The sequence below is a fragment of the Pezoporus wallicus genome, unplaced genomic scaffold (genome assembly GCF_028554395.1).
Source record: "Pezoporus wallicus isolate ANWC-B61680 ecotype Strahan unplaced genomic scaffold, APGP_CSIRO_Pwel_v1 contig_161, whole genome shotgun sequence".
NCBI classification, from domain to species: domain Eukaryota; kingdom Metazoa; phylum Chordata; class Aves; order Psittaciformes; family Psittacidae; genus Pezoporus; species Pezoporus wallicus.
Window position 1 is genome coordinate 5,337,146 of NW_026642654.1, and position 13,061 is coordinate 5,350,206.

Genomic DNA, 13,061 nt, shown 5'->3' on the forward strand with positions numbered 1-13,061 from the left:
TCTCAAATGCCACTAGACAATTTACATTTAGGCAAGTGAAGCTTCAGCTCTGAACCGAGAGTTTAGACATAAATCTACTATCCGCACAGGCAACTATATTTAGGTGTGTTGATCTCTCACGAATCTCAGCTACAATGCCCTCTAATACAACCTAGAATAGTCTTCTTTCGATTTATGATATTGGCATCATCATTGTTGCAATATATCACCCAGGGAATACTATAGTTAAGACCTACTTGAAACAGCTTCAGCTTGCATCTTGTACCAGTTACCAAAGAATCACAGGATGGTTTGGGTTGGAAGGTACCTTAAAGCTCATGCAGTTCCAACCCCCCTGCCATGGGCAGGACCATCTTCCACTAGACCAGGTTGTTCAAGGCCCGTCCAACCTGGCCTTGAACACTGCCACAAATGGGGCAGCCACAGCTTCTCTGGGCAACCTGTTCCATAGTCTCACAGTAAAATTCATTTTCCTAATATATAATCTAAATCTACCTTCTTTCAGCATGAGACTTTAGTTGCTTTCATTGTTTCTTGAGTTAATTTGATATACATTATTCCAATACTTGCTGTTGCTCTTGTAAGTTACACTAGGAACAGTCAGAATTTTGGATGCCTATTCTTTAAACGGTGATGCTACAAAGCAATATAGAAGGGTCTTTTATGTTTGCCGGTGAGATTTAGATCAACCAAACCCTGGATTCATCACTTTCCTTAGGCAACGGGCATGGTTTGCTGTAGGGTGAGAAAATTAACCTCCTTCACCTCTTCCACCAACCCTGCAGAAGCACCTTCTGCCTTGGTGATTTAATCACCCGTAGTGGCACCACAGCCTGCCTCACGGACAGACAGCGCTCTTCATCTTCAGGTGTTACAGGATGGAGAACAATAGGAGAGCCACAGGCACCTCCGGATCGCTAGAAATGAACGCTCAGGAAACTGGCGGCAGATAAGTCTCCATGGATTTGCTTCATTCCCGTGAGAGAGTGGCAGCCGGAGAACCCAGACTACCGCCGTCCCCGAGCACGGATGCTCTGCCCTCCCGCCGGCGGAAGCAGCAGTGGGACGGAAGCGAGCCGCCTTCCGCTTCCCCTCCGCCCCGGAAGAGGTGGGCAAAGCTGCGGCCATGCAGGTCTCCAGCCTCAACGAGGTGAAGGTCTATAGCCTCAGCGCCGGCAGGAGCCTCCCGGAGGTGAGGGGCGGCGGGGCGAGGGTGGGCCGGGGGACGCGCTGCCGGCCCGGGCCAGGAGCTCCCTCAGCCGTCTGCCAGGGTGGGAGCGGTTAGAAGCGCGTTGCACGCTTTGGGCCTGAGCTGCAGCCTGGGCCCGAGCTGCAGCCTGGGCCCGAGAGGCTCATGGAGCTGCCCCTGCTCCGTGTGCGCTTGTGGTGAGGGTGAAGGGTCGGTAACTGAAACCAGCTGCAGGTATTTTTAAGCTACGAATGCAGACTGAGTGCGTGCATCTGTAACTGTAGGTGTGTTATTCTGTAGATCTCTAAAACCCACGAGTTCCTAAGTTTTTGGAATTTTTTTTTTAATGTGGAATGATTAAAAATACCAGTGGCAATTTTAAAATAATCAAGGAGAAAAAAAAAAGATCATTAATGGCCTGAATGTCTTGTACTTACAAATCAGATAAACCTTAAGTGATTCTCTGTTTTGTTTATGAATAATGAGCTCAAGACTGATTTATGTATTTTCTTGCAGTGGCTCTCAGACAGGAAGAAAAGAGCTTTACAGAAGAAAGATGTGGGTGAGTTTTCCCATCATATGATCCCCTGTAATACTCAGTTACATATATAGTGTGCAAGTCCAGAGGGAGACACTTCATTGATACAGGGAAGTTATGCACAGCTTATATTTTAGAAACTACAAAATTAAAACTATAAATAATTACTCCAACTTCTTGTATAGCTTTATGTGAACAGCACATTATCTGTACTGTTTTAAATTTCAGATGTTAAGTGTAGATTCTACAGAAACATGATGGATGAATTATGTGACTACTTGACTGTATAGAAGAATGATTGATGAATTACACATATAGCTTATAAACCATATACTCCATATATATATGGTACAACCATGCTACCTAAACAACAACTTACTTTTTTTTTTAATAGATATCCGTAGAAGAATTGAGCTTATTCAAGACTTTGAAATGCCCACGGTTAGCACAAAGATTAAGGTATCAAGAGATGGACAGTATATTATGGCAGTTGGTGAGTTAACAGTGTCTCTCTGTAGCAAAGCTAGAAAACCTTGTTGCAGAGTGACTTAGTATTTTAGGTAGAATTGGTAAGAGTTCATTTTTGAAAGTAACATTGAACTGTTTTGGAAGCTTACTCTTCAGATGTGATAGACTGCTGTCTTGGTAGTGGTATTGTGAAACTGCTTTTTAGAATACAGATGTTGTTAGGAAGGGACATTTGAAGTCATCTAGTTCCAACCCCCCTGCCACTGGGCGTTTATAATACAATTAAAACCTAAACTGTTTATATGACAGTTAAAAACTAAATTCTTCATTATTTTTGTTGTCTGTAAATTTGCTTTAAATAACTTCTGAACGTCATTGTCAAGTATTGTTTTAAAGAATGGGGGATAATGCTACATTTTATAACTTTGTCAAAGCAGGATCCAAACATCAGTACTTCAGTAGGTAGTAATAACATAAGGAAATTTGGTCTTTCAGACTTAATGGAAGGTATTATTCAGTTCTGTATGATGTATCTATTAATCAGAAGAACTGACATACAAGAAGGGTGCTTTCAGGTACCAAAGACAAAAAACAAGGCTGTAGAGTTGTGTTACTAAGAGAGATGTTTTTCCAGTCGCAGAGGCTTTGGTAAGATTGGAATACGTACAGTTGAAGTGCAGTAAAGTAATATAAAACATTACAGTAGAGAGAAAAAAAAGGAAAGAAAAATAAGCTTTAATGTTATGTTTTTGTTAAAATTTTTAATTAAAGATCAGATTATTCTTCCAGGAACTTACAAGCCAAGAATCCGCTGTTTTGATGCCTATCAGTTGTCCCAGAAATTTGAAAGATGCTTAGATTCTGAAGGTTAGTATAAGCTATAGCTGTTAGCACAAGATGTCTTAAATGTGTAATTCAGATGGTACTCAAATAGAAACTTCCATCTCTGTGCTGAGGGCAAAATGTACATTGGGGGAATACAAGAATCTAGAGTAAAACATCACCTTGTCATTACCTCTGTATCTTTCCCTTTTCCTCCTCCTTCAAAATTCTTTCCTCCCTTGGGGTGGTGTGAAGAATGTAAGATTTACCTTCAGCTAGTAAGCATGGTGCCCAGAGTGTGAGTGAGGCTGAAGTCTTGTTCTCTGTTTGGGGTGGGGAATGTGACATGGGTACGATGGCTGGATGATGGCCAGGTCTACCTTCTTTCCCCTTTGAAGCAGTAAGGTAGAATGCACTATGGTTGCACCATTGCTCCTGAAATGAGCTCCCACGGCTTGCTTTCTGGAGCCCAAGCTCAGTTACAGGGTAAAGAGCATTTCCTGGGAGTGGGTTGGTTGGTTGGTTGGTTTGTTTGTTTTCTTGGAAGCAAGGTACTTGAGGATAGATGGTAGCATGGCCAAGAATCTAATTACACCTTGTTTGCTCCTAATTTGAACAGAGAACAACTGTGGTGAGGAAAGCCAGGAGCCACCTAGACAATGGGAAAAGGGGAATCTGCTGGCAGTTAGACTAGGGGAGGAGATCAGAGCTGCTGGGGCTCTTGAGTTTTAGGGTGCACAGATTTGAGGAATGGTGTTTGGGTTTTTTTGTTTTGTTTTGTTTGGGGGCTGGGATGTTAGAAGACAGATGGTTGAAAACTGGGATAGGGGGGTGACCAAAGCAATGAAAGGGTGAGCATAGAGTGGCAGAAGTCCTAAATCATTATGGAAAAATGAAACTGGTCTGTGTTGTGTGTGAAAGTAGTGTAAAAATAAAAATTGAGAACCACTGAGTTAGGTAAGAAAAAGGGGAGTGTTTTTTTACCCCTGTGCCTCAGGGCTACAAGGAGTCAGGTAGGGTGAAGGCATGGTGCTACAACATAGGGGAGGAGTAGTGGTGGAGCAGGGGTTCAGAGAGGTTGGGGAGAGGAAGGTATGGCAAGAGTGAGACCCACTTCGAAAGAGTAGGAGTCATAATAGTAAATGATTGCTGGTAATTAGAGCTTAAAGTATTTTTTTTTTGAACTGGCATCTTACTACACTGTGAAAGTATGTTTAATTTGTAAGGTAGCATAGAGTCACTTCAGGTAACTTTAAATGAGCTACCTCATTTAAATGGAACTAGTTTAGCTGAGGGAGCTACTCCCTAATGTTCCCAACCCAGCTCATTTGAAACTAGGCAAAGCTCAATAAATTGCAGTTTTCAGCAGTGTAGCTTTCAAATTTGTGATTTTTTTTTTTTTTTTTTTTTTTTTAATATTGAAACTCTTTGGAAGTACTAACCCTGTAGAAGGATTGCATGTGCAAGTTTGTGCATAGTATGTCCAAGCTTATGTCATTTTTTTTTATCATCTTTGACGAGTTACTAAAGGTCCATGGACCACACACTTACTGAAAACCATTTGATTAGACCTTCCCTGAGCCAATAAATACGCAGGTGAGCATTGTGTTGAGGAACGTGTCAGGTATAAAAGAACGATAAAGAGATTACAAGATGCTTCATATGTTTCAAAAGTTTTAGAAAACTACTTGTTATTTTGCAAATAGAGTTATATAATTAAAGATTTTATCACAGTGCCAGAGTTATGCATTGACACCTGTGGGGAATACTTATATGACTAAAAGTTAGCATGAGTGTAAATATTTTGAGGATTTATGCCAATGTTTGCAAGAAAGTTTGCTTACTTAGTTGACTTAAATTTCTCTTGCTCTCTCCTCTAGTGGTTACATTTGAGATTTTATCAGATGATTACTCAAAGGTATGTTGAATGCTTTCAATGTATAAATGAAAAAATGGTTTAATATGTATATTAAAATGCATTTTCATATATAGTAAATGCAGTCAATCAACACAACTTTTGGAACAGAAAGGGTTTTTTTTTTTAAAAGCAAACAGAACATTTTTTTGTACATACAAAATGTTGTTTTCTTTGTCTCTTTGTATTACAATTTGTCTTACCACTCTTAAGGTCTTTTGTCTGCAGTAGAGAAAAACATCAAATAATGTTTTTTTTACAAACAAAATAATGAGGAAAATGGAATTAGTTATTCTTTCTAGGATGACATTTAGTCACAATCCATTATGACAAGTGATACACCAGTACACCATTTTTGAGAGGTGAGATAGCTGCAGGTTAGTTAATAGCCTAATTTCTCAGTGTTGTTGTAGCCAGCATGATTGTAAGCATATGAATTAGGCAAAAATTGTGGAGAGAAGTAAAGTTGTTTTGTTTGTGTTTTTTTAAGTGTTTATTTTGATTTTTTGTTTGTGGTTTTTTGTTTGTTTTTGTTTTTTTGTTTTTTTTTTTTAGAAGAGACCTTAGCACTTCTGGTCCAGGTTTGTTTTAGCAAATACTTCTTATTTGATCAGAGACAGTGTCATCTAGCCTTCTAGCTTTAGTCTTTTCAAAATTTTCCCCATATTTCAAAGATGTGCATGAATTCAAGTAGCAGAAGGCAGTGACTGACACAGTACAGTAGCCTCTTGCTTGTTTGTAGAGGAGTGTGTCTGGTTGTACAAACCAGTTATTTGGGAGACTGAGGAATACACTGTGTTTGCAAATATGATTGAGTAGTTATGAACAGTAGCTGTTATGTGTGTTTTCAGCTGAAATTGGTACTGTATTTCAGACTGAAGCCCTACTTTCACAACTTAATACAACCCAATTTTCAATTTCATTTTTCTAAAACTTACCAATTATTAGAAAGAAAATAATTTCAGGTAGCTGTCATCATGTTTTGAACATGCCAGGAAGAAGGAATATTATTTGAGAAATTACACTTGAAGTACTTAGAATCATGAAAATGCTGATATGAGGGGGACCTTCAGACATCTGAGCAGGACTGTCAAAACCTGCAAGCATGGCAGTTCCACAGTTTACTGAATAAATTGTTAAAATACTGCACTACATCTTAGTAAATAATTTTTTCTTCCTGTTCAACCTGCCCAGGAAAATCTGAAATTTTTTACTGTTGCTACTGCAAAGAGTTTGACTCTTGTCATTTTTGTAACTGTGCTTCTGTTCTAGCTGCTGTTAGGTTGCCCTGCAGGGTGCTCTTTGCCTGGCTAAACAAGCTGAGATTCTTCCGACCTTTCTGTATGTTTGCATTTTGCCCCTTGTCTGTCTTGGTAGCGTTCTTGATGCTCTCGACATCCATCTTGAGTTAGGGTCCCAGCATTAGACACACTGCCTCGTTCTTTAGTAGCCCAGGGAACTTAGCTTCTCTCCAGTCTACTCCCCCTATCCTCATAAGATTGCCACTTGAGGCTTATTTTCATTTTCACTGTGAGAGCGCATTGTTGGCTTTCATTCATGCTGGTATCCATAAGGCCAGTTGAACTTCTGTGAAGAGCTTTGCTTGTGGTAAATTTCCAGTTAAAAGCATAAATCATTAGGCAGATAAAAGCGTAAAGGCATTAGGCACACACAGGATTGATTAGGATGTATATGAAAAACATTATGTAACACTGACTGTGCAGCTGCATCTGTAATCTCATACAAAATTGTAGTTACAGTTTTGAAAAATGATATTCCACTTGGTCTTGGACCAGGATGAGCGAGTCTACAAATATGGGTTGAAACATTAGGGGTTTCAACATTTCCGATATCAGTATTTTGATAAACATTTTCTGATATCAATATCAGAAAAAGCAGGGGGACTTGATAAATAAGCATGAAGTTCTAGCCCAGATCAGTACTTTTTCTGTGTCTTGTAAGGGAAGAATGTACAAATACATCAGTAAAGATGACATTCAGAATAACTTTTGTACTTCTCCTTTCCTGAGCTTCTCATCCTTATTTTTAGTTAGTGTTGCTAGCAATATACTCCAGCGGGAGGGAACTTAAAATCTTCATTATCTGCTACTTTTAGAAGATTCATGGACTATACATATCCTAAACTATATTACAGCTTTTCTAAATCTAAGCTAAATAGGGATGAGGCTCAGAGTCAAGAGTTAGCCTGTAATTATCCATATAATTTGTTTGCATGTTTTGTGGCATGAATTTGGGCCAGGCCAACTGTTCCTCTGTCACATAGTGCCTGAGCATGTTTTGAGATACAGCATGAATGTAACGGAGGTTGTGGGCGATGTTGTCTCTGGAGTAGGAAGAGCTCTTTCATATGGATATAAGTTGTGCTATGTTAACTTGCCATCAGGACTATAGAGCCAAGTTCTGGCCTATTTTATTTACTAGCATAGATCTAGCCTTCTAAAAATAACTTTCCTGTGGGGTTTTCCAGGACTGAGGTGTTTGCCTATGTTTCAGAAAGAAAATATATGCTTATTCAGATGGCAGACAAAAAAAAATATACAAAGGTCTTTGGTTTCATTTATTGGAACGCTCCTGTGCATCAGGATGTACGTACAGTTTTTGTTCTTAATATCTGTGAGCAGACTGATGTCTGCATGATATTATACTTGAAAGAAATCAGTAAATCTGGTGCCTGAAGGAAGTACAGATGTTAATTTTGGTGCAGCACAGCACCAAGATAACTAATACTGCTCTGGTTCCAGAGTTGCTTTTAGGGTGTCTGTCACATATAATCTTGTGGATATTCATTTAGTATTTATTAGTAAAGCTCTTTGCTGTACCTGGTGAGAATGATGAAGGACTAGTTGATTATAATTTTAATAGAAGTGCTTTAAAGAAGTTGTGATTATCCTGTTTGAGCTTGAAAAAAATCACTGAAGTCTGTGCTGTAAAATGAGGAGATTGTAATCTGCTTCTGTATGCTTCAGTGTTTTCTATTTTATTTTCAGGTTGTCTTCCTGCAGTGTGGAAGATTTGTGGAGTTTCATTCACAGCATGGCCATTACTACAAGACAAGAATACCAAAATTTGGTAGAGATTTCTCTTACCACTATCCATCATGTGACCTGTATTTTGTAGGAGCAAGGTATTGATTAAATGAATTCTTTTATTTCACTACTGTTAGCAGTATTTTCCAAGAATAAAATGAGCATTAAAAGACCAGAAAAGTTAAAAATTTGAAGTGGCATTTCCCTCCAAATTAATAATGGAGACTGTTTGTGAAGAGTGGTTAATGTGGGAAGACTAAGATTAATTTGATTTCCTGTACTGTTTTAAGACTTTCTGATTCTTAAACCAGGTACATCATATATTTGCAAATTTGTTATAGAAACTGCAATTCATTGTACTGTTTTAAAAAGTGATTGGCATCTAAGCAAGGAAAATTACATATGTTTTCTATCCTGGTTGATGTTTTGTGAGTCAAATCACATGAAATGATTAATTGACTTTGTGAGAAGACAGTAATAAAATGAGGTCTGTAGGGTTTCAAGCAAGGTAGCAATTCAAGATGTAACAAATCATAGGAAAAGATCTTAAAGGAATTCATGCATCTTTTCCCTGCAAAAGGAATAATTGGTAAGATATTGCAGTGTAATAAATATTTGGTAAACATGCACATTTTTCTCTGTTTTTAACACTTGAGGATAGATTTGTCTTATGTTTTTATGTTGTGAAGTCTGTAAATTATGTATTTGGTAAAATTAGGCTGTTAGAACTTTATAACTATTCCTAACTTATGACCGTATTTTTCAATATTCATAAGAGAAAGGAGTAATTCTAGATTTTTCCTTTGTAGTTCTGAAGTATACAGGCTAAACCTGGAACAAGGAAGGTTTCTGAACTCCCTGCAAACTGATGCTTCGTAAGTTATCTGGGCTGCGTGACACCTATCTGTCATTTCCACCAGGTGGAAGCAAACTACTAGCATGCTTGCCATCAGTGCTGTATCTGAATACTGCCCAAATGCATTGAAGAGTTGAAAAGGAACATATGCGGAGCCTGAGCCTTATTTTATGTTCTGTAATTATTTGTTCTAGTTTTTATGTTTTAATTGAGTTTTCTTTTGTGGATATTTTAAAATTGCTTAATATAGACTTGTAATAGGTATTATATAACTTGATCTTAAGAGCGTTTCATTAAAACTGTGCCATTATTGCTCAATTTAGCCATCTTATAGAGATCTACCCACAGGGTATGTACTTTCCCAGACATGTCTTTGTCCTTCTGCTCTTGGAGTAGCCCAAAGAGAATTTTTATATCTCCGGCATTTGTTTCATTCTTTTGAAAACACTACTAGAGCAGAAGCTTGGCTTCTTTCATGTTGGGAGAGGCAGATGAGAACAACAGACTTGATGAGATAAAGTGGCTCGTTGGTGGGCAGCAGCTGGTGTTCAGTGGGTGGGGTAGCTTAATGGAAGAAGCAATATTTGGGAAGGCACGTTAGAGAAACTGAGCAGCAGAGACAAAAAGGGGAATCCTGCAGTGAGAGAGCCAAGTGTGTAGTGTAAAATCTGAATTGAGAGAGGTGAGACTTGGAAGTTGTGAAAAGGTTGTGAAGTGAGGAAGTTGGATGGGTAATAGAATTGGAGGTGGAGGCCTTTGAATGGAAGAAGCTGGAAAGCACCGTGATGAGTGGTGTAAAGAGAAATATTTGTACTTTGGAAGAGTTGCTGGAAAAATACAGGGCTCTTGGGTGCCCTGTTGAGAAATAGGATGCTTGGGTGAGGGAAAGGAAGACAGGCCATTCATCAGAATGCGGTGGAGGTGTAAGCTTCCAAACGTGAGTAATTGGGAAGACCTTTTGACATAACTGGGTTGTTTAAGAATGTATTGGAGCAGAGCAATATGGCAAGGCTTGTTGGTGGGTATGGGAAGAGAAATGCAGAGTCATTCACGTTGGAGAGAACTGTAGAGCTCAGTCTCCTGCTCAAGGCATGGTCATGCTGAATTCAGGTGAATATTTCCCAGGGGATATGAAAACGCCAAGGATGGAAGTTCCACAGCCTCTGTGGGCAACCTGTTCCAGTGCTTATTTATCCATATAGCAAAAAACCATTATCCTTACATCCAGTCGGAGCTTTATCTATTTCAAGTAATCAGCAGTGTCTTTGATGGCTCCAAATTCTTGGTAAGCTCCTCCTAGTGTAAGAAACTGCTATTAGGTGGCCATCTGTCTGTCCCTGCCTCTCTCTCTCTCCCTCCAGCTTTTACTTTTCCAGGCTGAGCAATTGTGTACCTGATTACAGAAACCTTTTTGGTTGTTCATGTGTTAAATTAGCATGAGGTCATTAAACTTGCTCCTTTTTCTGTTTCAGAGAAAGTAATGTCTGTGACATAAATCCTGTGCATTTCCTGTTTGCTATGGGGACAGCTGAGGTAAATATTAGCATTCCTTTTAATGAAAGGGCAATAATGTTTGCTTTTTTTATATTGGTTTGCGTGAGGATAAGAAGTCATGACAGGAACCTAATTAATTAATGTGATCTCATTGCTGTGTTAAGCATAGATCTGTTAAACAAGGTGACTTTTTAGAGCATAGGGCAGATACAGTTTCTAAGCTGCTTTGGTTGCTGAGATGCTCAAGAATTTTGCCGATGGGAGTGAAAATATTATCTTGCTTTACAGTGTAGCCATCTGTAGAAATTAGCTAGCATGTGTACCCTGTTAATCATCAGAGATTTAGTGTTAATTATACTGATTCAGATCACATTTTTGAAAATCAAAAGTGAAATGTGTGGAGCTTGTATGCTACTATTAGAACAACTCATGTTAACCTAGGAAATTCGATTAATCATGGATTAAATAATACATATTGTAAACATTTTCAGGATACCAGACATCAGTTGCATAAGCTTAAAATGTATTTTCTAAACTCCTTAGGGTAAAGTGGAATGCTGGGACCCTAGAACTAGAAATCGAGTTGGGCTGTTGGACTGTGCTTTAAGCAGTGTGACAGCAGATACTGAGTGAGTAAAGGCCACCTTTTCAAAGTGTCATCTTTTGGGTTGGTTTTTTTTCCAGAAGTTTTGCTTTTAGAAACAAATCCCACTTTGTGTTAAAATGGCATGCCCATGGTCCTCTCTTCTCACTGCTAGTGTGAATAAAGGGTTTTCTTAGTCATAAAGGAGTCTCTTAGTCATTGACCTTAGTAGTGGCTATTATTATATACAACCACAAGTTGTAAATGTAAAGAATGCAGCTTTTTGAAGTAGTGTTTCTGAGTGATACCTGTAAATTAATTTGCATTAAGTGTCTCAGTTGTTTTTAACATTTAAAAATTATTTGCAGCTTTTATTAAAAGAATGTCTAACTTTTAAGCATTGTGCTTTGCAGGATAGAAGGTTTACCATCCATTTCAGCACTGAAATTTGATGGAGCTTTGAATATCGCTGTTGGAACATCTACTGGACAGGTAGACTTAACTTTATCTACAACAGTGCTAAAGAGATCCTGGTTTTGCAATTGCCAGCCCAGGTCTATCACATGTTGAGTGCATTTATTGTAATGGAAATACCTATGACAATACAAATAAGTACAAGTATTTGCAAAAGCATATATCACATAGAGTAGCAATAGCCATTCTTAAACTACAGATTAATTTTGTCAGATGATCTTGCCCTTCAGAAGTAGGGACCATATAATATAATCACAACCTACATACTACACAACTTCAAATTCTGTAGTTTTTTTATGAAGTATGTGGGGAATTTCCTACTTTTTGAGACTCTTAATCAGTATCATCTCAATTCAGCAGATCTGCTTTCCCTTACCTTGATGGTGGCTAAAAAGGTAGAAGTCTTTCAACTACTATTTTTACTGTCTTTTCTGTAAGGGATCATTTAGATTCATTTATTCATTGTTGCCATGGTATTTTTAAAGTGAAGTATGGGGATTTTTTCTACTTTGGTCAGTCTTTTCATGGGTTTAGAAAACTGTAGCTTGTTCAAGAGCAGATATATATGGTGTTTCACTGAGTGAAAGTGATAGTCGCTGAATGTGGAAGGGGGTAAGAAAATTCAAACCTTGTAAGAGCAGCACAAGAATCTGAAAGTGAAATATTAATAATTAAGGAATACATAGAGCCTTGAAAACTATTATTTTTTAGAATAGATACTTAAAATACCTTCGAAAGATGGTGAGCTCTTAATTTTTCTAGACTGAAGCACATTGAGGTTAAGATATATTGCCAGAATAAACAAGGCACTCTTAATAAGTAAATTCTGTTTTCAAAATTTAAAACTACTTATGTAAGTCCTGTCCTTGCTTTTAAGTAAAAAACCCTCAAGTTTAGTTAAATCTTTAGTGTATGTGACTTTCTCTTGATCTTACAATATTCTAAGTTTAATCTGTCTCATTCTTCAAGGTTTTATTATATGATCTCCGGTCTAGTAATCCGTTAATAGTCAAAGATCACCACTATGGCCTGCCTATTAAGTCAGTTCTGTTTCAGCGTCAGTTGGATTTAATTATCTCTGCAGATTCTCGAATCATAAAAATGTGGAACAAAGATACGGTGAGTGTTTTTATGTTGGTGCATTCAGTTTTCTCAATCTTTACTTGTTGGTTGGTTTTTTGTTGTTGGGCTTTTTTTTTTTCATGCAGCTTAAATAATAAAGCTGAAATTGAGTGTAGGAAGTCGTGTTTTTAACATGTCCTAATTTCCATAGTATTTTGTCCAGTCTGAATGAATAAAGCAACATCTGGGAAATTATTCAACAGCCTGTCAGGGATAGAGTCAGGTTTTTTTTTTAGCTGTTTGTACATGTCTGCCTAAGATGCTTCTTTCAGTAGAAGGATTTAAACAGAAAAAGTAGTATCTTAGCAATTGCCCTGGTTTGCGTATTTCTCAGTCTGCTTGAACACATCCAGTTACAATTTTCGTCAGAGAGAAACATGGTTATTCAAGTTCCCTTGTGCAAAGAAGGGCCAACTTCAAAGGTAGATTAGTTAGTTTATGACCCATTAAAATCAGGTGCTGCTTATTTGCACAGAAGCCTATTTGGATATTGAAGCCTGGATCCAAATAACACATATTAGGCTGTATTGATGTATTATATTGCAGCAATGTC

General features: G+C 38.1%; 1 protein-coding gene across 1 annotated transcript in view; it reads left to right on the plus strand.

Annotated features, from left to right (window-relative positions):
* Positions 1-1,053: 1,053 nt before the first annotated feature.
* Positions 1,054-13,061, plus strand: part of NOL10 (nucleolar protein 10) — a 52,225-nt gene continuing 40,217 nt past the window's right edge. The window contains exons 1-11 of the mRNA XM_057431811.1: positions 1,054-1,192; positions 1,706-1,751; positions 2,122-2,220; positions 2,985-3,062; positions 4,898-4,935; positions 7,941-8,077; positions 8,789-8,854; positions 10,308-10,368; positions 10,873-10,958; positions 11,326-11,404; positions 12,356-12,505. Of these exons, the coding sequence (XP_057287794.1) occupies positions 1,127-1,192; positions 1,706-1,751; positions 2,122-2,220; positions 2,985-3,062; positions 4,898-4,935; positions 7,941-8,077; positions 8,789-8,854; positions 10,308-10,368; positions 10,873-10,958; positions 11,326-11,404; positions 12,356-12,505 (906 nt within the window). The 5' untranslated portion in view covers positions 1,054-1,126. The remainder of the gene's footprint in view (positions 1,193-1,705; positions 1,752-2,121; positions 2,221-2,984; positions 3,063-4,897; positions 4,936-7,940; positions 8,078-8,788; positions 8,855-10,307; positions 10,369-10,872; positions 10,959-11,325; positions 11,405-12,355; positions 12,506-13,061) is intronic.